At 45.6% G+C, this 25,595-nt stretch overlaps 1 protein-coding gene across 1 annotated transcript in view; it reads left to right on the top strand.

Annotated features, from left to right (window-relative positions):
- Nucleotides 1-25,298, top strand: part of MACO1 (macoilin 1) — an 81,495-nt gene extending 56,197 nt beyond the window's left edge. The window contains exons 7-11 of the mRNA XM_063456502.1: nt 12,975-13,133; nt 15,232-15,414; nt 15,630-15,750; nt 16,529-16,703; nt 24,823-25,298. Coding sequence (XP_063312572.1) covers nt 12,975-13,133; nt 15,232-15,414; nt 15,630-15,750; nt 16,529-16,703; nt 24,823-25,025 — 841 coding nt within the window. The 3' untranslated portion in view covers nt 25,026-25,298. The remainder of the gene's footprint in view (nt 1-12,974; nt 13,134-15,231; nt 15,415-15,629; nt 15,751-16,528; nt 16,704-24,822) is intronic.
- The last annotated feature ends 297 nt before the right edge of the window (nt 25,299-25,595 follow it).

Here is a 25,595-nt window from a genome sequence, read left to right as displayed (position 1 = left end):
TGGGGTTGGTGTAGGGTTAGTGTTAAAGTGGCACTATCGTGCCGAACTTACCTTTCTTTAATCGATTCCTCTTCTCTTCCTCTCTCAGCATCTGTTCTTCATTTCTTCTGGTCTGCTCTAATTTTATTTAAAACATAAGACAAAGTAGGGACTACTTGTCTTATGGAGGTTTCCTACGCCTGACCATCTCTGGCCAGCAGTGGAGAAAAGTGTGCTTCATTTCTGGTGGTCAGAGCAATTTTCACCTTTCCTCCGTGTTCCCGCGAAGCCTCCTTTCACTTATCACAAACGCCGGCAAAACTACCGAATTGCGTCCTAACAGAATGAGAACAGTTTCTCCATTTGTGTTAGGACGCAGTTCGGGACTCTAATTCATATGAATGAAATTCCGGTACGAACAAACTCTGATCCTATTCGTGCTGCATCTTGCAGCCGCTTAGTAGATAGCTCCTGTGGGAATTAGGAAGTTATCTACCAAAAGGCTGAAAGACCTAAATTGGTCTTTCAGCCAAATTTAGCAATACTAAGTAAATATTACTTCGTATTAGTAAATTCTGCCCCTACTCGCTATGCTGAGTAGGGGCATGTCTAGTAAACAGTGAGTGGGGGCTATTAAACTGAAGGGGGAGACCTAGCATGTCCCCCCGGTTCCCACCCCTGAGTGGTGGGTGGGGGCCCTAAATAACAATGGGGGGGCTATTGTCCTCCCCACCCCTGAGTGCCAGGTGGCGGCCCTAAATGAGAATTTGGGGGGAAACCTACTGTCCTCCTCCTTTTTCCATCTTTACCTTCACCCACGGAGGGCACGGCGCAGACTGAGCTCAGCAGGGCAGGGAAAGGCTTATAAAGCCTTCCCATGTACTGCAATTGGGCTCAGAGCGCTTTTAACATTTTATTCACATGTAATGTTAGATACATAGTATGTTAAATGAAATCCCTATTCTGTCCTTTTATTAAAAAAAAATATATTTCTCCTCAAAAGCTTTTCTTTTTATGGCATTCCCACCACATATGTGGATATGTCCCATGTTGGCCACATCCCCGCCAACATAGATCGATCGGATTTTTGCCAATTTTACACAAGTAGACGGGGGTTACATGCCATCTAAACAATATTTTAAACCTCTGCTCATGAGAGATCACGCACATTTATATTTTAGATGCGGTTTCCCAGATGTCTATCCAATCATTCGGTTCCAGAGAATTTCCTAGGTCTGCCTCCCAATGAGATATATAATTTAATGGACCCCAAACTGTAGGTTCCTCACTTAACTGGTTATAGAGATCCAATATAAGGCCTCCCTTTATCTTTTCCTATTTTACATACTTTTTCAAAATCGGTAAGGGGAAGTTTAACTGCCTTTTTACTTCAGTCGAGGCAAAGTCTCTAATCTGCAGGTAGCGGAAAAAATCTCCTGTCCTCACCCCTGTTCTGACGGCTAAACTAGAAAATTAAACCACCTCTGCTTCTAACAAAAGATCTCATTATCTATAAATTCCCCCTACTTTCAAGTTTTGAAAATTATGTTCTTCCATTCCAGGGATAAATTTGTCTGTTTTGAAAAACTGGTGTCACAGGAGAAGGGAGGTTAGTTAGGCCATGTTTTAACTTGAGTTTGTCCCAAATATCTAAGGAGTTTGACGTTGATGGGCAGATTTTTGTGCCAATAAATATACCAAATGGGTCTTATCTGTACCAGGGAGTTGTATTAGTGCTTGAGGGTTAGAGTATAAGGCTTGAATTATAGTGATAAGATCAGGAAAATCCCAATGTTGTAGTAAATTAAATGGATAAGGCCAAGCAACCCTATCAAATGCTTTATCTGCATCTAATGACAAGAGTATCGATGGCGTCTTTCCTGTTTCCATATACCATGCAATATCTACAGCTCTACGCGTATTCTCATACAGCTGCCGTCCAGGAACAAAGCCTTGTTCTGGGTAAATCAGAGTGGGGAGAAACGGAGAAAGTCGTAGGGCCAGAACTTTAGCCATTATCTTTAGATCCACATTTATTAATGACATGGGTCTATAATTCCCCAGGGTCTTTATCCTTTTTCGGTAGGAGAACAATTTTGGCCATTGTAAGATCTGCTGGGAGATTTCCACTTTGGCATATTTCATCAATAACCTCCTGCAGATATGGCATAAGGGTTTGTTGAAAGGTTTTATAGTAGCTACTGCTAAAACCATCCGGACCTGTTGCTTTACCCCCTTCAATGGAAAGACAGGCAGTTTTAATCTCCTCTATCGATATCTTTGTCTTTAATGATTCTACTGTGCTTTCGGGGATTGGGGGTAAGTTCATCCTGAGTAAAAATTGGCTTATCTCCTGATCCGTATCCCCCATTCCCATTCATAAATTTGCTGTAAAGTCTAGAAAAGTATTCCCGGAAAACCCCATAAATCTCACCTGCTGTCGAAACTAGTGATCCCGAGGCATTTCTAATGGCTGATATAGGTTTAGAGTGTACATGGTTTTAAACACTTGCAAGCGGTCATCTGTCCTATTTGCTCTCTCATAGAAGTATCTGTGTTGATTTTAACTGCCATGCAACTTCATCTAATGGTTTTTTCCTTTTTAATCTATTCATTTTCATGTCTTGTAGTTGTTCGGAAGGGGCTGTTTTTGTTCTAACTTACGTATATATTTCTGTAACTCAAACAGATTCTGATTTTATCTTTTTCTTATATGAGGCTATTTTAATCAATTCTACTCTAATTACAGTTTTATGTGCTGCCCATAAAGGGTTTTACTGATTTCAGGTGTTTTCTAAATAGTAATTTGAAAGTGCCTTTGTAATATCTGCTCTGAGAGGTCCTGCAAGAGGGGTATTTAGGCGCCATGAATAGGTAGGTTTGTCAGATAGTCTTTTTATATAGACAGCAATATCAGTGTGGTCTGACCAGGTAATATTGATTTGTGAACTATATAAATAGGGAGGGAGTGCTAAATTTGCCAAAAACATATCTATTCTAGAATACGTATCACGTGGATGAGAATAGAAAGTAGAATCCCGTATGTCAGGGTGGTGAGCCCTCCACACTTCGATAAGCTTATGGGCAGACATAAACTGAAAATACAATCTGTCCTGTTCCCTGAGACCGCACCGCTCCAGGCCTGGAACTCCTATCTATTGCTGGACATGAGACTACATTACAATCCCCACCTATCAAGACAGTCTGACGCTATAGATTTTATGATTTTGGCTTATAGAGTCCCAAAAAATCCATTATCTGGGGCATATAGATTCAGTAGATGTAGCTTACGGGGGACCCATCATTCCAGATACTAAAATATATCTGCATTCTTTATCCTGCAATGAATTTAAGACTTTAAACTGGCATTGTTTATGGATCAAGATAGCCACTCCATTATGTGTATGAATGGTATCTTGTGTGTGTGTGTTTTTATATATGTGTGTGTATGTATGTATGTATGTATATATATATATATATATATATATATATATATATGTGTGTGTGTATATATGTATGTGTGTGTGTGTGTGTATATAAATATAAAAAAAAAAATTTAATTCTTTAAACATCAGCTTTCCTTTTGTGGGTGAGTGGAGGCCTTTTACGTTCAGGGAAAATCTTATCGGCCATAATTCATCCAGTATCTCTATCTCCCCCCTCCCCATAACAAAAGTATATACAAAAAGCACCTCCTGGACTTGCCAAATGCCAGGAAAAAATTGGGGGACAGTCGTCCCAGGTCTAAGTTGGCCATGTGATGGATTGTAACTGCTCCTGTCTACCTGAAGCCTTGACTTGTATACAGCTATCGAATACCTAATACTCATTGGTATGTTTATATCTTAAAGTGGCACTGTCATGCCGAACTTACCTTTCCTCAATCTCTTCCTCTTCTCCCCCTCTCTCAGGATCTGTTCTTTTCTTCCTGTCTAATTTAGTTTTCTTTAAAATCATAAGACAAAGTAGGGACTCTTTGCCTTATGGAGGTTTCCTCCGCTTGACCAGCTCTGACCAGCGAGGAGCAAAGTGTGCTTCATTTCCGCTGGTCAGAGCAATTTTCCCATGATCCTTGGCTTTCCTCCCTGTTCACACAATGCTTCCTGTCAGTATTGCCGAACGTCCTGTCACTTAGACAGAACGCCGGCAAAACTGCCGAATTGCATCCTAACAGAATGAGGAGTTTCTCCATTGGTGTTAGGATGCAATTCGGGACTTTGTTCAGATCGCAATTTCATTTGAATGAATGAAACTCCGATCCTATTTGTGCTGTGGCTGCATCTTGCAGCCGCTTGGTAGATAGCTCCCTAATACCGTGGGCATTAGGGAGTTATCTACTAAAAGGCTGAAAGACCTAAATTGGTCTTTCAGACAAATTTACTAATACTAAGGATTACTTAGTATTAGTAAATTATGCCCCTACTCACTATACCGCGAGTAGGGGCATGTCTAGTAAGCAGTGAGCAGCCTAACTCCCAAAAACCCTAACTGTCCCCCCCCCCCCTCCTGCGCGGGCGGGTGGGGGCCCCTAAATAACAATTAGGTGGGGGGACCTATTGTCCTCCCCCACCCACGGGGGGGGGGGGGCTACTGTCCTCCCCTCCCCCGGCCCCCACCCCTGCGCGGTGGGTGGGGGCTATAAATCACAAAGGTGTGGGGACCTACTGTCCTTCTCTCCCCCGGCCCCTACCCCTGAGCGGTGGGTGGGGGCCCTAAAAAACAATAGGGGGGGAGAGGAACTACTGTCCTCCCCCGGCCCCCACCCCTGAGCGGTGGGTGGGGGCCCTAAAAAAAATAAGGGGGGACAACTACTGTCGCTCCCACCCCTGAGCGGCGGGTGGGGGCCCTAAATAAAAATGCACCCCCCCCCCCCAAATCGAGGTGACTAGGGTCCCAAGCCCTAGTCACACCCACCCAAATAAAACTATCCCCTACCTTACCCCCCTCACCCTAAAATTAGTGAGGGGGGAATAAGATAACTAACCTGTAAGCAAAAATTAAACTTGCCGTTTGACGTCTTTTTTCGAAACTCTTCATTTTTCAGCCCCAAAAAAGGGCAAATAAAAAGCCATCATACCCATCGAATTTAAAATAAAATAAAAAACCCGAGCGCCCCAAAAAAATCCGGCCGAAAAAGAAAAAAACCCGACTCTAAAATGAATCCATCTTCACCCATGGAGGGCTCCGCGCAGACTGAGCTCTGCAGGGCGGACGAAAGCTTATAAAGCCTTGCCCCGCCCTGCAATTAGACTAAGAACACTCTGATTGGATGGATTTCAAGCCACCTAATCAGAGTGCTCTGTCATTTTACACAGCGTGGGAAAGTTCTTTTGAATTTTCCCACGCTGTGTAAAATGACAAAGAGCCCTCTTATTGGCTTAAACCAACCAGAGTGTTCTAAGTCTAATTGCAGGGCGGGGCAAGGTTTTATAAGCCTTCCCCCGCCCTGCAGAGCTCAGTCTGCGCAGAGCCCTCCATGGGTGAAGATGGATTAATTTTTTTTAGCGTCGGGTTTTTTCTTTTCGTCAGGATTTTTTTTTTTTTTTTTTTTTTTTTAAATTCGACGGGTATGATGGCTTTTTATTTGGCATTGTTTGGGGCTGAAAAATGAAGTTTAGAAAAGACGTCAAATGAGGTTTCATTTTTGCTTACAGGTTAGTTATTTTATTCCCCCTCACTATTTTTAGGGTGAGGGGGGGTAGGTAGGGGCTGCTTACTGTTCAGTGGACATGCCCCTACTCGCGGTATAGAGAGTAGGGGCATTCAGGAGATTTTAATCTCCCTTATGCTATTATGGGGTCATATTGACCCCCATAGAGTGAGGGGGGGCTTATGAAGTGGTAGGGAGCACAGCTCCCTGCCGCTTCTATCTTTACATATTACAAGGAGGGAGCTGCGTGCCGGTAGCTCCCTCCTTGTAACAAACTGAACGAACACTGATATTCAGTGTTTGTTTGTTAGTCTGATTTTTCTATTCATTCATTCGTCTGTCTGATGAATGGATGAATAGATGAAATTCCCGTTCACATGTCCAGGTGTTTCACTTGGCATGTGTGGGAATCTCACAGGCTATCTAGTGTGGGTAGATGACGTATCCCACAGGGACTTCCTCTACCCACATAAAGATGGCGGCGCTCTGAATATAGATCAGGGCATAAAATAAAGATAAAAAGAGGCAATATGGGGGGCTTAGGGGCATTTGGGGGTGACTAGGAGGTCAATTGGATGTAGTGGAGGCGGGAGGGGGGTTAAAAAAACAAAAACGGGATTCGGCCATGACAGTGCCACTTTAAATCATCCTAAACCTATACAGACTCAAGTTTTAATTAAAAATTTAAGTTGATTTTATTTTGGAAAATAAAGCTGAACTAACACATGTACAAGCTTATATAATATGCATAATAGCGTGTATATGCCCCAGCACTTATCCTACTCCTATATAAATATATGCCTTTCCACACCTTTACATGTACTCATGTACACCTACTTATCTAGGTACATACCGTGCTATGCTATACATGTGTCATAAACAAACAAATATACATTTTTATTTTATTTTTTCCTTTCTCTTACCTTTCAACCCACCATTCACTATTTGCTAATATATCCTGTTAACATTGCATATTCTCCTTATTGTGAACTAATACAATGTCTGCTTCCCCCCCCCCCCCCCCCCCCTCCCTCTTAAATCTCTCCTCTTCCTTTCACTTTCACTCAAGGCATTGGATTGGAGGAGTGAGAACCAGCCATCTCATATTAACTTTAATTCTCCCTCGCCTCATACCAGTCCCTAGGTAGAGCGGGTGGTAAGGTCTTTTGCTGAAATAAAGATGGTACTCCCTCTGGGGTATCCAGGCCCATTGTCTGGAAAAATCTACTTTGGTCCCTTGATGGTATTAAAGCTCTGGTTTGATTATTATGGAACGCAAGTAGTTTAAAGGAATGGCCCCAAGCAAGAGATGTGGTCAAGTTGCAAATGTTGCGTAATTGGCTTCCATTGCCGTCTCTTTAAGAGAGTGGTTAGAGATAGATCTTGGAATATCTGAAGCGCCTTCTCTCTATAGGAAACTTCCAGCCCTCTGCATTTACGCACAATAGCGTCCTTAGTGCTACGATAGTGGAATCTTACTATTATGTCTCGAGGGCGTTAATCATTTCTACGTGGAGCACCAGCTGAGCGATGTGCCCTGTCAATCTCCCACCTGGGTTCAGGAATATCTGGCAATAAGGGTCTGAAAATCTCTAGGACCATAGTCTGCACAGGACCCTCTTCTCTTGTTTCAGGTATCCCTCTGATTTTAATGTTATTGGGTCTGGACCGGTTAATAAGGTCCTCAAACGCCACTTCCAAGGCATCTAGCATTGTACCCCATTCAGAGCTCTGTAATAAAAGGGCATTGTGTGCTTTAGCCACAGCCTCTACCCTCCCCTCTAGACTGGCAGTCCAGATTCCAATTGCCTGAAAAATGTAACTGGCTATACTTGACCTGGTAACTTTCCAAAACACGCAAAACCTGTACATTGGGGGTACTGTTTTACCTGTGAGACATCACTGAATACAAATGTGTATTTTCTTGCAGTAAATGCCAACACTATTATGACATTCACAATTAAAATGCCATGCAGAACTAAAAAAAAAAAATATTTCTATTTTATTAATATTTAAATTAAGTTTACTTTTTTAAATGTTTGCTGTTAAAATAAAAAGCCCTGTTTCTCCTGACTGAATGCTATAGTAGTGTGGGTGCACTTAATATGAAATCGTGAATTATGGTTGTACAGACAGTCTAATTCCAGATTTTGTTTTGATCAGAATTTGCAAAATTGCCTCTGCTCTTAAGTGGTTGTGTAAAAGCTTACAGCAACTTCCACTCAATTTTGTGAGTGCTGGATTAAGTGTGTCCTATAACCGATGTATTGCAAATTGCCATAGTTGTTCCTCTGTATTTTGCTACAGATTATTGGTAATGGTGGTAGTGCAGTTTTCCAGTCAGGCTCCCTTACTAGGTATTCTGATCCGAGAAGATCTGAATAGCCTTTTAACACTTTATACAATATTACGATTACATGGATTTTAAAATTCAGCTAACTAATTTTGAGAAGAGTCATTTTGTTATATTTGTAATTTGTTTTAAATCACTAAATGAAACCACTTATTGACTGCGTTATGTAATCAACAAATGTGGTGATAGACTTTAATACACAAGCAACCTGATTTAAAGAGGTACTCAAGGCACCATTACATCTTTAATACATTTGATAGTGTACGCCTACATCCTCAGCCAGGCACTACTGTATCCGCAAATGACAAACTTATCTGTGTAAACCGCATATTAATAAGTAAAATGCATAAAGTGCATTATGTGTTGGTGCCTAAAATATCCCTTTAAACTCAAAGCAGTGTAATATCAATGTGGAGAAAAACATTTAGCACATTTTTATAGGTTAACACCATTATGGACCAGTGACTGAATTATTCTGTCAATTAAGGAAACATGCAGAATAATCAGGGCCATTTCCCTGCTGGTAACTGGGAAGCCCTGTCATTTAATACCTGGGACTTCCCTCTGTCAGCTGGGGCCCGAATCGGATGCTCTGTTTACAGCACTCAACGTGAGCACTGAAAACAGGCTTTTATATGGGGATTTAATTCTCCAATGCTACAGTAGGGGTACGAAAAGTTAAATTCCTGCTCCACTCTGCTAGCTGGGGCAATTTTTAGTAGCTCCAGACTTATTGTTGAGCTGAAAGTCAGAGCTGCATTCAGCCTTCTATGCTGTAGCTGAGCGATCACTCAGCCACAGGGCACCTCTCTGTGTAGCTGGTACTAGAGATTCCCAGGGTCTGAACAGAACCTTGAGGGTCTTTCTCCATGCTCTAATGCTATTTTGGTCTATGCTGGGCTTTGCCAGTTGCTCAGCAGGATTGTAATGCATTGGGCATACTATTTTCAGTTACACAGGTATCTGCCATACATTCTGAAAATAGCCAGTAGATGGCAGCAACATACCTCTGTTTTAGCTAGGAATTCGATTTGCCATTGTTATTTTATTTCTTAAATGGTGCCATCAGATTCCGTAGCGCTGTACAATGGGTGTACTAACAGACATGTAATTGTAACCAGACAACTTGACGTACAGGAAAAGAGGGCCCTTCTCAATTTGCTTACATTTTAGAGGGAGTGGGGTATAGTTACATAAATGGTAAAAGTAGGGGTACAAAGTAGGTTGTTCGAAAAGTATTTATTGAGGGCTTAGTAGGACATTTTTGACAGTTGCAGGAGGAGAGTCATGGGGGGTAGGGGATAAAATCATTTTAACAGTTTAATTGATATGCTTTATTTTTTTTAATTTTTTTTTTATTTTTTTTCGTGCACGAAATATCAACAGGCGTGCAGAGCCACATCAGCGTCTGGAAGCATTTTCATAGCATTTTACAGTGTAGCAGGTTAATACAGCACGGTTTTTAAGTTTAAGAACAAGAACCAGAAAATAATCATACTGTTGATCATTGATGGGGGTGGAATAAACATATTGAACTAGACAGATTTATGGTGTACCTTGTCATTTACGAGTAATATAATAACATGCTTGAAATTACACTCCACACCTTATAGCGAGCGCACCTTCACCCTAGGCATGCCAATATAACAACAAGAATAATATTTTCAAGAACATATTATAGAGCCATTCCGTTATAGTACATGTCTATCCCTGAGATATATCTTAGGTGCTCGCTGATCATTGTGATGTTGGTAGTATTTGACGTGCAATTAGACAAAACCATTAGCCCAGTCTAAGTACTAAACTTGCTCATTTACGACATTGTTCGTCCATCCGTATCCTCGCTTCTGGAGAAAAATAAAAAAATAAAAGCCACATCCCGAGGAGAAACCAGAGGAAGGGTTTATGAATTGATGAAAGAAAAAGGTAACAAAAAATATAAGATCAGAACCGAGTGGAAGTATATAGAAGAGAGAAAAAAGATGTAGCCAAGATAGTAAGAGTAAAGGAGATATGAAGAGAGTGAAAGGAGGGAAGAGAAGAGAAGGGGAGGGGGGGGGGGATGGGGGGAGGGGAGGGGGGGGTGGGGAGGAGAGGTGGTTGGCATTAACCTTGTGGTAGCAGCTCAGGAACCTGTCACCCTCTAAATGGGACATATCCCCCGAGAAAAGGCCCCCTCAATCTCTTCTCAGACCCTCTAAACTATTGTCCCATGGTTCCCAAATTTTTTTAAATGACGCTGACGTCCCCCGTACTCTTGCAGTCAAGTCATCCATAATTCTGCATTCTCAAATCCTGGATAGTACCCCGGAGAATTCTGGGCCCTCTGGAGAGAGCCACGCGGTCGCTATAGCGCGGCATGCGCTTAGTGATTTTATGTACCAATTTCTGTTCTCTTCTCGTCCAACCGTCAATCGATCTATTTAGCAGGTATATCCATGGATCCATACCTATGGGCCTGTTGGATATGCTTTCTTGAAGTGAGTTTTCAATGATTTTTTTGAATGAGTGGAGACTGGGTGAAACTCTTGTGGAGAAGGGAATGGAGTTCCACAGAGAATTAGAGGTGGGAGTACAGACAGAGGATATACGTAGGTCTTTGGCAGAGTGTAGGGGCCTGATGGGGCTACTTGTGTATTGGGGAGGATAGGTAGGTTGGTTTTTATTTTTTAAATAAACTGAACTGGGCAGGTTATAAGCCCAATTGTTTTGCAAAAACTTGATAAGTGTATGGGAAAGGGTCATCCTGTAATCAGAAGATTAAGTTTAGTAATGTTTACAAAAACTGCTAAATTGCAATGTGCAGTTGACACCCTCTGGTGTCTACGTTTAACAAAATTACATTTGAAATGACCCCATAAATGCATACCAGGGGCCTTTGCTGTCCCAAAATACTGACTAGGCCCTTGCTATTTTATAGCATTCTCTATGCTACCAATAGGAAAAACTAGCATTTTACGGGCATACTCTTAATTGCTTAAATATTTTACATGTTCCCTTCCACTGTATATAGCCATGTTAACTTTCATTTTGTGTATGTGGATAACATGCTTTCCTATGGGGAAGGCCTAATGTGCACGTGGCACTAGCTGCTAATGCACATTCGGTCCCCCTCATCGGTTGACGTCTGAGGAGGCAGATTGACCCTGCGCCGAGAGATCTGGAATCCGGTAAGTGAATAAAAGGTTATTTAATGTTTTACATTGCCTGGAGTGGGTGGAGGGGACTGAGGTACAATTTGGCATTCAGAATACAGCTTTGTATTCCTAACACTAAAGTAAAAATATAGTAATCACTGCTATCATATTGCCGCTGGTACCCCCATATTTACCACTATAAATTCTTAAAAAATCTACAATAATGTAGGGCTCACTGTACAGATATCTTTAGCAAAAATATTATATTGTTGATAAGAGTTTCTCTATTTAGAATAAATAATTGAGAATACAATAAATAAAAGGATTGTTTTAGAAGACCTAATGTTTTGTCTTTTAAAATATTTTATTGTGTATATATGGACATATAAAAAAAACTCAATAATCCATTATAATATAGAGCAGAGTTTGTAAGATTAAAGTATGTTTGCAGTATCCGTAAAATAGAATAACATACCCTCTTCATGAACAAGTCAATCTGTCTTGTAAAATGTAGCAGCGTTTCTGCTTACAAATTCTCCCCTCTATCCTTAATATTAAGTACACATATGCATACCCTACATTTTCAATTCTGTCATGTTGGGAAAACAGAAAAACTATGTACCCTAACTTGGCAACGAGACAAGGGGCCATGACCATTAAATTACATAGCCTTCATTTGTTTTTCACATGGGAAAATTAAAGGAAATTTTTTTTTTTTTAATTGGCCTGTCATGACCTAGACATCTTAGTTTGGACTAAAATGTAAGATTGAACATGATTTATACAAGTCTTGACTTGGTATCGCATTAATCTAGAACAATATGGCGTCTTAAAGTCTAAACATATTTACTTATCAAACTGACTTACACAGGTATGTAAAGGAACATTGTATGAGGAACAATATTTTCAATTTCGAACAACTTGTCAGTTTGCAAAATCTCTTAAAGACAAAGTACGCAGCTTTTCATTCTAAAAACCTGTAACACTTGAAAATGTCCATAACAATCATGTAATAGTGATAGTCTTAACACCTCTAACACAGTCTTAGACATTTGTCTGGAATCTTCCCAAACATTCCATTCTTGCTATTGTCTGCTTTGTATTAATGCTCCTGTCCTGTATGTATTTAATATATTAACTTGGTTTTGTCTAAAACATCATAAGCATCCAGCCAAAGTATCTATCTAAAAGTCTGGATCCCCTGGTTGACATACTGGTCCTCCATCGATGACCCACAATCCCAACCTGTTGACAGCTTCCCCAGTCAGGGCTCCCGAGACCACCAGACATGTACTGGGATGGGGATGCTTAGGGTGTGGTTACGACTCTCTTGCACCTTCGACAGCCAAAGCTGGGAGATGGCCTTCCCCACTGTGTCCCCCTCCTCAATTACCACTGTTCTAATGACTGGTAAGCCAGAGCATGCTATAATGCATGAACAAAACCTCTACTGATGAGACCACTAAGGCCACCCTGCCACTTGCTCATCCCTAATGCTTACCATTTGCTCTGCATTGTGTCCCACATGCCCCTTTTCTCGTTTCTTAATCCAAGTTACTGCTTATTCTGTATGTCATTCTATATCTCTATATGAATAACGTACCACACATGTTTATGTACTGAGTCCAATGTCGACTCCTCATATGATTCGATGCTAATGTAGATCTATCACTTGGTGGGAAAACCCTAAAACAACAAGCTATTACTATTCCGACAACTGTCATTCACGAATGATGCCTTGTATTGTTGGTGTGTGTTTTTTTTTTTTGTGTTTTTTTTTTTATAAGAATGTAAATTTAGGGAAAAAATCATAAGCATTATAGATGAGCATTAATTCTGGTTCTTGTTTTTACAGATTGGAGCAAGATGTTAAGAAATTAAAAGCAGATCTTCAGGGCAGTAGGCAAATTGAACAAGATTTGCGGAGTCAGATTGGTGTACTTACGAGCACAGAGCGCGGAATCAGAAATGAAATGGGACAGTTACGACAGGAAAATGAGTTGCTACAAAATAAGTGAGTCTAAGTTCTAGTAATGTAAAAAAAAAAAAAAATCAATGTTACAAATGTTATAACTTTGTTCCACTATGGTGCATCCTGGTTCAAAATTGAAACCCAAATATTGCTGTTTCAAAGGCCTTTAAACAAACATGCCTTTTAGTCTGTTAAGCAGCATGAAGGAGGTCTAAATTCAAGATGTAAAGTTTGTCCTTGTGCTCCTTTGAAACCTGATTGTATGGCAGGGTTGCCTTTTTATCTTTAGCATTGGTTTCACAATATTTAAAAGTTGTTTAAAAAAAAATTGTATACATGCATGATCTCCCTGTTATTTCAACCGACAGATTGTTTTCAAACACCACAAGGAATTGATACTCTTCATTCATGCAGTGAACTCCTATAATGCATTGATCAATCTGGTGCAGTTTCAAGGCCCTAATCTCTGGCAACATAAGCACATATGTGTTTTGGTTTGCCCAATATTGGCGATTATGCTCCTTAGTGGCATCGGCTGTAATTTAGTGATTAGAACTAAAATACCTGCTACCTGGGCACTGTAACACCCAATAAGCATAGGCAACACTGTGCGATCATGCCGCAGTTCTATTCTTACAGTAATATCTTTCCATAAGCCTCTACATTGCACAATCCTAAACTCTCCTGCACTACCTTAACCCCTTTCCTACCTCTAAAAATGGAATGTAATTTATTTATAAAATGTTTTTCCAGGAAGGATACATTGAGATTTCTCTAATTTCAAGTATGTCCTGGGCCCACAAACACTGCATATAAAATATGCATAAGTACAAAGCGTGTAATGGGTAATACCATCTTGGTTTTTGTGGTACATTCTAAGTCACTGAACTTTTTGGTCCTACTGTCTTCAAGAACATTTAAATGGAATTAATTCCCAAAATATAAAATGTACTTGATGCACTTTTTTTCAGTCTATATTACCATGTAAAATGCAAAAATGTGATGACACTAAGTATTCTCATGCTTGCAGAATGTTTTTGTGGTGTTTTCCATGAATAGACATTAGTATTAAACTGCACAATATCCCTAGGCCCTTTGCACAGTCTTATAAATTCCTGAAACACAAGCTACTAAAAATGATTTCAGTCCAAATGAGAATGCATTCTCCCCTTAAAAAGTTGGAACTGCTATGCAAAGCATAGGAACAAAATACCCTGCTGTTATTCGGGTGGCTGAGAGCTTGGATAATTCATTTTAGATGTTACACCATTACACCACATCCTGCAAAAGATGTGAGAATCTCTGAAATATAATGTAAATCGTATCATAAAATTAGGACTCCTACAGAGGTATTGAAGAGAATCAGGGAGGAGCATGATTGTTGTGAAGATGGGTACATAAATCTGAGGCTCTGACTGTTCTAAACAAGCACTAACTATAGTGTCTAGTAATCGAACAAACTATCCCAAAATGGCATACTATTTGCAAAAGTATACGACCCAGGATATTCAAAATGGAATATGTCCAGAACTTTTCAAAGCCACGTGGTTACAAACCCTGGCTTTAGTTAATCAGTCATGCGATCGGATCAGCTGGATTAGCAGCAGGGGGACTGCATGTCTCCTGATCGCTGGAGAGGATAAGTATGCTTGCCGGAGGGAGCAACCGAACGTTACTGCGTGCTTTGCCGTCCTAACGGACTTAAAGCCCGTCTCCCCCGTATTGTAGGAGGGCATAGCACGCTACAACGTTGGGAATTAATGTTGAGGCTGATCAGTGTTTGTTACTGCAAAATAGAAAAAAATCTTTTTTTTTTTTTTTTTTTATTACATTGGGCTGTTTTGATTCACCTGAAAAATTCCATGGACAAATCATCCATCCCGATATGCCATGTGAACAGATTTCAGTCCACCCAATAAAGTTCTATTTATTGTTTGCTATGCACAAGTCTACTTCGTACTACTTTAAGAGCTTTGATAGGACTCTAGCTGGAGAGGGGTGTGTTAATTAATATTTACTACTACCTTTAATTTAAAACTCTTTGTAAAGTACTGAAGCACTCTAGGGATATGTCCTGCTTTTGTAAAGAGCTTCTTAAAAAATCATTTAACAAAGGTGTGCTTTGTTTATTTTTTATCAGATTACATAATGCAGTCCAAATGAAGCAGAAAGATAAGCAGACAATTAGTCAGCTGGAAAAAAAGCTAAAAGCAGAGCAAGAAGCTAGAGCGTTTGTAGAGAAACAGCTTATGGAAGAAAAAAAGAGGAAGAAATTGGAAGAAGCCACAGCAGCCCGAGCTGTGGCATTTGCTGCAGCTAGTCGGTATGTATGTTTGTTTAACCCCTTAAGGACACATGACGTGTCTGACATGTCATGATTCCCTTTTATTCCAGAAGTTTGGTCCTTAAGGGGTTAAAGCAGTTTGTTGCAGTTAATGTAGCATAATAAATGTTAATTAGTACCTAGGAACTTGGATAATTTGTTCTATTTAACAAATATTGCTAACCCCTGTATTTTTTATTTTATTTTTTATATAGAGGTGAATGTACAGAAACATTAAGGAGTAGAATAAGAGATCTGGAGAGTGAATGTAAAAAGTTAACATTAGACATGAAGCTCAAGGAAGACCAGATAAGGGAACTGGAGATAAAAGTCCAGGTATTGTACCTCATGCACGCTTTAGGAACTCTAGAAATGATATAATGAAAAACAATTGAGCTTATTGGCTTTGGTGCCCTGTACTTCAAGAAATTAACTTTGGTTCTGCTTCTTTATTGCCCTCCCACGCCTGAACCGCATATTTTAAGTTGTCCCTCACTGTTACATGGTTACTTCAATTATCTAAGGCAGGTGGGGCAACTTCAAGGCCTGCCCACTGGGGGAATTAATGGTTGTAAAAAAATGTTTTTTATGTATTTTTCTCTAGAAGGGGCGTTCATTATCTGACAGCCAGGTTGGTGTAACCAGATTAATTTAGAAATGTTTCTACTGAAAACTGAACATTTGGTAAAATGAGGGGTTTTACTTTAATATTCCCCACTTTCCTCAACTCTGGTTATATAAGTGAATCAGGCCAATTGTCAACTAATAAGCATATGGATTATTCTCTAGGGTTGGCTATACAAAGTTGTATTCCTAACACTGCAGTGCACTTTGGTCAGTCCCCCCCCCCCCCCCCCCCCCCCCACGTGGCACATAAATGGTACAAGCTGGAAGTGACTCTAGGCTGCCTTAGTACTGCATTGTAAATGTGCTTTCTCAAAAACAGTTTTACATTGCAAGAATAAGGGGGACAGGGACATTGCACCCAGACCACTTCAATAAGCTGAAGTAGTCTGGGTGCCTATAGTTTTCCTTTAAGTAAAACTGTCATGGTTTACTATTTTAAAAATGCATTAAAATATTTATTTAATCACCTCTACAAATTGCTTTTCAGGAGTTGCGAAAATACAAAGAAAATGAGAAAGATACAGAGGTGTTAATGTCAGCACTTTCAGCCATGCAGGATAAAACACAGCACTTGGAAAACAGTCTCAGTGCAGAAACAAGAATCAAACTGGATTTGTTCTCTGCACTAGGAGATGCAAAGCGACAGCTGGAGATTGCCCAAGGTAACTTCTACATTCTTGATGCATCTTAAATGTCATTTATTTTAAACAAACCCTTTATTTTTATTTTTTTATGTGAATTTATTTCCTCTAACTGTATATTTTTACTTTGAAGCAGATTGCTCAATTTACTCCTCTGTCAGATAACCTGCCAAGTAAATAAGAGCTTAAACACTATAACCATAGTATTAAATTATCAAATTGGCTATTTTGGTCCATGTTTTGTTTTTGAGGCAAAACTAGAAATCCCTACAGGGTTATTCACTAAAGTAAGAATTCTGAGTGAGTGATTTTTAAATTTAACTGAAAGTAGCTGAACTGGAAACCTATCTGAATTACAGAATATTTCCAGAATGGTTGTTTTGGTCTTGGATTTGAACATCATATAGAATTCTCACTTGAGTGAATAACCCTTCTAGTCTCCTTAACATCATCTAAATGAAATATGGCAAACCATTTTGATTTCTTACCTGTGGTCTGGTGGGTGCCACTTCGCTTCTTCACTACTAACTGGAGGGGTGGCATTTTCTAAGCAGGAACTTCCATTAGCTCTCGAGCTTAAAGGGACACTCCACTGCCCAAATACAAAAACGGTTTAGAAGATATACCCGAAATAAAAACTTGCATACATTTAATTATGCATTTTTTTTTTATTATTGTGGGTTTATCTAAAAACAGCTTGCAGAACCTGTAGGTCTCTTGTACACAGTACGGGAGACCGGATCTCCAGAAGGATATTGATACTTTAGAGAGAGTTCAGAGAAGGGCTACTAAACTGGTACATGGATTGCAGGGCAAAACTTACCAGGAAAGGTTAAAGGAGCACGATAGGGTCAGGAACACAAACTTGTATTTCTGACCCTATAGGGCTAAAACCACCAACTGGCCACCCTGGTCCCCTCATGCCTCCCTAAATATAGTGAAATCTTACTTGGATTCAAGTCTGCAGCTGCTTACTTTGTCCTTGTTTCCTTTAGACCTGCCCACTGCCTACTAACATCAGCTGAAGTGGTAGCCTGATCCAATCACAATGCTTCGCCATAGGCTGAGACTGACAAGGAGGCAGATCAGGGGCAGAGCCAGCACAATTCAAACACAGCCCTAGCCAATCAGCATCTCCTCATAGAGATGAATTGACTCAATGAATCTCTATGAGGAAAGTTCAGTAAATGTTTCGATGCATTTTAGGCAGCCATAACCCAGGAAGGATCTCTAACATCCATCTGAAGGAGTGGCCAGTGAAGTTATCACTAGGCTGTAATGTAAACACTGCATTTTCTCTGAAAAGACAGTGTTTACAGCAAAAAGCCTGAAGGCAATGATGCTACTCACCAGAACAAATTCAGTAAGATTGTTCTGGTGACTGTAGTTTCCCTTTAACCCCTTTAACCCCTTAAGGACACGTGACATGTCATGATTCCCTTTTATTCCAGAAGTTTGGTCCTTAAGGGGTTAAAGGATCTTAACATTTATAGCTTGGAGGGAAGACGAGACAGGGGGGATATGATAGAAACATTTAAATAAATAAAGGGAATCAACACCGTTAAAGAGGAGAGTATATTTAAAATAAAAACCATCACAAGAGGACGTAGTCTTAAATTAGAGGGGCAAAGGTTTAAAGATATAAGTAAGCATTACTTTACTGGGAGGGTAGTGGATGCATGAAATGGCTTTCCAGCTGAAGTGGTAGATGTTAACACAATTAAGGTTGCATGGGATAGGCAAAAGGTTCTTCTCCTCCCTCCCCCCCCCCACAGACTTTCTGTGACGGTCCAATCAGACTTCCCAATGCAGCTCAATGAGAAGTCTTACCAAGGCAGGTATTCTGGCCAATTGCTGCCTCTTGCGTTTAGTGCAAATAACCTAATCAAACCATAATGTGGTCTGCATGAAAAGCCAGGTAGTGTAACCAAGTAAATTTTTAGGTTTCAAAAGCTCAAGTGGCTTAGGTGTCTGGAGTGTCCCTCTAACCCTGCAGTACAATCCGCGGACTAATTTCAATCTGGGGAGCCATGGGAATCCTGGCACCACAACAACTACATTTAGCTGTTATGGTGTCTGAAGTGTTTAATTCTCAAACCTGAACGGTCTAGTAAGACTGCTCTTATCCACATTTTTGTGAATTATATGCAACATTAAATGTGTATGCATGTATTTATTTTTACAATCTAAACCTATCTGTTTAAAAAAGTATTCTCTATTTTAATTCAATTTATTATTTTAATTAAGACACAAATTATGGTTGGCTGTTTTTGATGCTTTTGTTCCCCCTTCAAATTAAAACTGAATAGTAAATCTTAGGGATGCACCGAAATGAGAATTCTGGTCTGAAACCGAAAATTCAGGATACCCTTGGCCGAAAACAAACGAAAATGACTTTTTTTTTTCTCTCAAATTATTTGAATTTTTTTTTTTTTATTATGAATTAGACTTTTTAAGGAATTTAATCTAATATGAAAAACTTCCCTTCTCTTTTAGTGGTCCATTTCTCCCCCCCCCCCCCCCCTTGCTTAATGTTCCTCTCCCCTCCCTCTTTTTTAATGTTCTTTCCCCCCCCCCCTCCCCTCGTCCCATAGTGGTCCCCCTCCCCTCCCCTCGTCCCATAGTGGTCCCCCTCCCCTCCCCTCGTCCCATAGTGGTCCCCCTCCCCTCCCCTCGTCCCATAGTGGTCCCCCTCCCCTCCCCTCGTCCCATAGTGGTCCCCCTCCCCTCCCCTCGTCCCATAGTGGTCCCCCTCCCCTCCCCTCGTCCCATAGTGGTCCCCCTCCCCTCCCCTCGTCCCATAGTGGTCCCCCTCCCCTCCCCTCGTCCCATAGTGGTCCCCCTCCCCTCCCCTCGTCCCATAGTGGTCCCCCTCCCCTCCCCTCGTCCCATAGTGGTCCCCCTCCCCTCCCCTCGTCCCATAGTGGTCCCCCTCCCCTCCCCTCGTCCCATAGTGGTCCCCCTCCCCTCGTCCCATAGTGGTCCCCCTCCCCTCGTCCCATAGTGGTCCCCCTCCCCTCCCCTCGTCCCATAGTGGTCCCCCTCCCCTCCCCTCGTCCCATAGTGGTCCCCCTCCCCTCCCCTCGTCCCATAGTGGTCCCCCTCCCCTCCCCTCGTCCCATAGTGGTCCCCCTCCCCTCCCCTCGTCCCATAGTGGTCCCCCTCCCCTCCCCTCGTCCCATAGTGGTCCCCCTCCCCTCCCCTCGTCCCATAGTGGTCCCCCTCCCCTCCCCTCGTCCCATAGTGGTCCCCCTCCCCTCCCCTCGTCCCATAGTGGTCCCCCTCCCCTCCCCTCGTCCCATAGTGGTCCCCCTCCCCTCCCCTCGTCCCATAGTGGTCCCCCTCCCCTCCCCTCGTCCCATAGTGGTCCCCCTCCCCTCCCCTCGTCCCATAGTGGTCCCCCTCCCCTCCCCTCGTCCCATAGTGGTCCCCCTCCCCTCCCCTCGTCCCATAGTGGTCCCCCTCCCCTCCCCTCGTCCCATAGTGGTCCCCCTCCCCTCCCCTCGTCCCATAGTGGTCCCCCTCCCCTCCCCTCGTCCCATAGTGGTCCCCCTCCCCTCCCCTCGTCCCATAGTGGTCCCCCTCCCCTCCCCTCGTCCCATAGTGGTCCCCCTCCCCTCCCCTCGTCCCATAGTGGTCCCCCTCCCCTCCCCTCCCCTCGTCCCATAGTGGTCCCCCTCCCCTCCCCTCCCCTCGTCCCATAGTGGTCCCCCTCCCCTCCCCTCGTCCCATAGTGGTCCCCCTCCCCTCCCCTCCCCTCGTCCCATAGTGGTCCCCCTCCCCTCCCCTCCCCTCGTCCCATAGTGGTCCCCCTCCCCTCCCCTCGTCCCATAGTGGTCCCCCTCCCCTCCCCTCCCCTCGTCCCATAGTGGTCCCCCTCCCCTCCCCTCCCCTCGTCCCATAGTGGTCCCCCTCCCCTCCCCTCGTCCCATAGTGGTCCCCCTCCCCTCCCCTCCCCTCGTCCCATAGTGGTCCCCCTCCCCTCCCCTCGTCCCATAGTGGTCCCCCTCCCCTCCCCTCGTCCCATAGTGGTCCCCCTCCCCTCCCCTCGTCCCATAGTGGTCCCCCTCCCCTCCCCTCCCCTCGTCCCATAGTGGTCCCCCTCCCCTCCCCTCCCCTCGTCCCATAGTGGTCCCCCTCCCCTCCCCTCCCCTCGTCCCATAGTGGTCCCCCTCCCCTCCCCTCGTCCCATAGTGGTCCCCCTCCCCTCCCCTCGTCCCATAGTGGTCCCCCTCCCCTCCCCTCGTCCCATAGTGGTCCCCCTCCCCTCCCCTCGTCCCATAGTGGTCCCCCTCCCCTCCCCTCGTCCCATAGTGGTCCCCCTCCCCTCCCCTCGTCCCATAGTGGTCCCCCTCCCCTCCCCTCGTCCCATAGTGGTCCCCCTCCCCTCCCCTCGTCCCATAGTGGTCCCCCTCCCCTCCCCTCGTCCCATAGTGGTCCCCCTCCCCTCCCCTCGTCCCATAGTGGTCCCCCTCCCCTCCCCTCGTCCCATAGTGGTCCCCCTCCCCTCCCCTCGTCCCATAGTGGTCCCCCTCCCCTCCCCTCGTCCCATAGTGGTCCCCCTCCCCTCCCCTCGTCCCATAGTGGTCCCCCTCCCCTCCCCTCGTCCCATAGTGGTCCCCCTCCCCTCCCCTCGTCCCATAGTGGTCCCCCTCCCCTCCCCTCGTCCCATAGTGGTCCCCCTCCCCTCCCCTCGTCCCATAGTGGTCCCCCTCCCCTCCCCTCGTCCCATAGTGGTCCCCCTCCCCTCCCCTCGTCCCATAGTGGTCCCCCTCCCCTCCCCTCGTCCCATAGTGGTCCCCCTCCCCTCCCCTCGTCCCATAGTGGTCCCCCTCCCCTCCCCTCGTCCCATAGTGGTCCCCCTCCCCTCCCCTCGTCCCATAGTGGTCCCCCTCCCCTCCCCTCGTCCCATAGTGGTCCCCCTCCCCTCCCCTCCCCTCGTCCCATAGTGGTCCCCCTCCCCTCCCCTCCCCTCGTCCCATAGTGGTCCCCCTCCCCTCCCCTCGTCCCATAGTGGTCCCCCTCCCCTCCCCTCCCCTCGTCCCATAGTGGTCCCCCTCCCCTCCCCTCCCCTCGTCCCATAGTGGTCCCCCTCCCCTCCCCTCCCCTCGTCCCATAGTGGTCCCCCTCCCCTCCCCTCCCCTCGTCCCATAGTGGTCCCCCTCCCCTCCCCTCCCCTCGTCCCATAGTGGTCCCCCTCCCCTCCCCTCCCCTCGTCCCATAGTGGTCCCCCTCCCCTCCCCTCCCCTCGTCCCATAGTGGTCCCCCTCCCCTCCCCTCCCCTCGTCCCATAGTGGTCCCCCTCCCCTCCCCTCGTCCCATAGTGGTCCCCCTCCCCTCCCCTCCCCTCGTCCCATAGTGGTCCCCCTCCCCTCCCCTCCCCTCGTCCCATAGTGGTCCCCCTCCCCTCCCCTCGTCCCATAGTGGTCCCCCTCCCCTCCCCTCGTCCCATAGTGGTCCCCCTCCCCTCCCCTCGTCCCATAGTGGTCCCCCTCCCCTCCCCTCGTCCCATAGTGGTCCCCCTCCCCTCCCCTCGTCCCATAGTGGTCCCCCTCCCCTCCCCTCGTCCCATAGTGGTCCCCCTCCCCTCCCCTCGTCCCATAGTGGTCCCCCTCCCCTCCCCTCGTCCCATAGTGGTCCCCCTCCCCTCCCCTCGTCCCATAGTGGTCCCCCTCCCCTCCCCTCGTCCCATAGTGGTCCCCCTCCCCTCCCCTCGTCCCATAGTGGTCCCCCTCCCCTCCCCTCGTCCCATAGTGGTCCCCCTCCCCTCCCCTCGTCCCATAGTGGTCCCCCTCCCCTCCCCTCGTCCCATAGTGGTCCCCCTCCCCTCCCCTCGTCCCATAGTGGTCCCCCTCCCCTCCCCTCGTCCCATAGTGGTCCCCCTCCCCTCCCCTCGTCCCATAGTGGTCCCCCTCCCCTCCCCTCGTCCCATAGTGGTCCCCCTCCCCTCCCCTCGTCCCATAGTGGTCCCCCTCCCCTCCCCTCGTCCCATAGTGGTCCCCCTCCCCTCCCCTCGTCCCATAGTGGTCCCCCTCCCCTCCCCTCGTCCCATAGTGGTCCCCCCCCCCTCCCCTCGTCCCATAGTGGTCCCCCCCCCCTCCCCTCGTCCCATAGTGGTCCCCCCCCCCTCCCCTCGTCCCATAGTGGTCCCCCCCCCCCTCCCCTCGTCCCATAGTGGTCCCCCCCCCCTCCCCTCGTCCCATAGTGGTCCCCCTCCCCTCCCCTCGTCCCATAGTGGTCCCCCTCCCCTCCCCTCGTCCCATAGTGGTCCCCCTCCCCTCCCCTCGTCCCATAGTGGTCCCCCCTCCCCTCCCCTCGTCCCATAGTGGTCCCCCCTCCCCTCCCCTCGTCCCATAGTGGTCCCCCTCCCCTCCCCTCGTCCCATAGTGGTCCCCCTCCCCTCGTCCCATAGTGGTCCCCCTCCCCTCGTCCCATAGTGGTCCCCCTCCCCTCCCCTCGTCCCATAGTGGTCCCCCTCCCCTCCCCTCGTCCCATAGTGGTCCCCCTCCCCTCCCCTCGTCCCATAGTGGTCCCCCTCCCCTCGTCCCATAGTGGTCCCCCTCCCCTCGTCCCATAGTGGTCCCCCTCCCCTCGTCCCATAGTGGTCCCCCTCCCCTCGTCCCATAGTGGTCCCCCTCCCCTCGTCCCATAGTGGTCCCCCTCCCCTCGTCCCATAGTGGTCCCCCTCCCCTCGTCCCATAGTGGTCCCCCTCCCCTCGTCCCATAGTGGTCCCCCTCCCCTCGTCCCATAGTGGTCCCCCTCCCCTCGTCCCATAGTGGTCCCCCTCCCCTCGTCCCATAGTGGTCCCCCTCCCCTCGTCCCATAGTGGTCCCCCTCCCCTCGTCCCATAGTGGTCCCCCTCCCCTCGTCCCATAGTGGTCCCCCTCCCCTCGTCCCATAGTGGTCCCCCTCCCCTCGTCCCATAGTGGTCCCCCTCCCCTCGTCCCATAGTGGTCCCCCTCCCCTCGTCCCATAGTGGTCCCCCTCCCCTCCCCTCGTCCCATAGTGGTCCCCCCCCCTCCCCTCGTCTCGGCCCATAGTGGTCCCCCCCCTCCCCTCGTCTCGGCCCATAGTGGTCCCCCCCTCCCCTCGTCTCGTCCCATAGTGGTCCCCCTCCCCTCGTCCCATAGTGGTCCCCCTCCCCTCGTCCCATAGTGGTCCCCCTCCCCTCCCCTCGTCCCATAGTGGTCCCCCCCCCCCTCCCCTCGTCTCGGCCCATAGTGGTCCCCCCTCCCCTCGCTCGGCCCATAGTGGTCCCCTCGGCCCATAGTGGTCCCCCCTCCCCTCGTCTCGGCCCATAGTGGTCCCCCCCTCCCCTCGTCTCGGCCCATAGTGGTCCCCCCCTCCCCTCGTCTCGGCCCATAGTGGTCCCCCCCCCCCTCGTCTCGGCCCATAGTGGTCCCCCCCCCTCGTCTCGGCCCATAGTGGTCCGCCCTCCGCTCGCTCGGCCCATAGTGGTCCGCCCTCCGCTCGGTCGGCCCATAGTGGTTTAACCCCCTTGTCCCAAGTGCACTATTTTTGACTTTTCATGTTATTACTATCTTTCATTGTGATCTATAATCTGAATTGAATTGCACTACAACAACAAATATATTTGTGTGGTTTTTTTTTTTTTTTTTCTGTGGCAAATGTGACCCGTTTTCGGCCGAAACGGGTAAGGCACATTTTCGGCCGAAATTTCGGTGCATTCCTAGTAAATCTTATTTATTACATTTACATTAAAAATATACGTGACTTTTTTTTATCTGAAATTTATGGATTTGGAGCCATTTTCCTAGTTTTTTATATGGATATAAAATAGTGCCAGCAGATTCTGTACACCAGGGGTGCCCAAAATGTAGATCTCCTGATGTTTGTAAGCTGCAGCTTACATGACTTTGTCATTCTGAAGGTATGCAAAGCATTATGTGAGCTGTAGTTCTAAATCATCTAGGGATCTAGCTTTTGGGCACCCCTGCTATACACTGTACAAGATAATGGGGTTACAGATAAGTAATATGCTTTTTGTTTTACATACCTTGCAAGAGGTTTGCTAAACACATTCACAACTACATAATTTGCAAATAAGGAGGGCCTTGCTCTTTGTCATTTTGCCTGTCATATTTTTTCTTAATATGAAGTCTGTTTGCTGTATTTCAGGACAAATCCTTCAGAAAGATCAAGAAATCAAAGACCTCAAACAGAAAATTGCAGAAGTAATGGCTGTGATGCCAAGCATCGCATATACTGCAGGAACAAGTACCCTAAGCCCTGTCTCCCCACACTATTCTTCCAAGTTTGTGGAGACTAGCTCATCTGGACTGGACCCCAATGCATCAGTTTATCAGCCTCTCAAGAAATAATCTCCATCACTCTACTCACTTTGCCCATCAGTTTTGTCCATTTCAAGTCATGAGAGTGCTACATTAAAGGAGATTCAAACTGGTTAATATAACTTTTTATGTTTTTAAGAGGCTTTTTTATTTTATTTTTTTAATTTTATTTTTTTCCCCCACTGCCTTTCATTCAATCATTAAATGCTCATGTTGCAAACCTATTTAAATAGCTTCTTTCTAGCATCACATCATCTTGGATTTATCAAACGACATTTGTATTAAAACCTGTGATGGGCTTTTGGGATGTGTATTTCATTTCACGGTAGGCTGCAAAAGCTATGGGAATTGTAGAGCATTGGTAGGTAGAAAAGGGCTCAAAACACTCTTGTATGTCAAGGAAGGTTTAGATTAACCCACTTGAGTTTCTTTGTAAGACATAAGTGAATTGTACAAGAACTGTTTGTGTTCGCTTATACTGCGAATTCAGATGGCATAATTTCAAAAGATAAGCTCAATTGTTTACTTCAGCATTTTAGTTTAATTTAGATTTTTTTCTCACCACTTAAGAACCTCCAAATTTTCCAATCTTCTTGGCCA

Source organism: Pelobates fuscus, chromosome 1 (assembly GCF_036172605.1).
Source record: "Pelobates fuscus isolate aPelFus1 chromosome 1, aPelFus1.pri, whole genome shotgun sequence".
NCBI classification, from domain to species: Eukaryota; Metazoa; Chordata; class Amphibia; order Anura; family Pelobatidae; genus Pelobates; species Pelobates fuscus.
The sequence above is the reverse complement of the archived record's forward strand: the minus strand, read 5'-3'. Positions and strand labels throughout refer to the sequence as shown.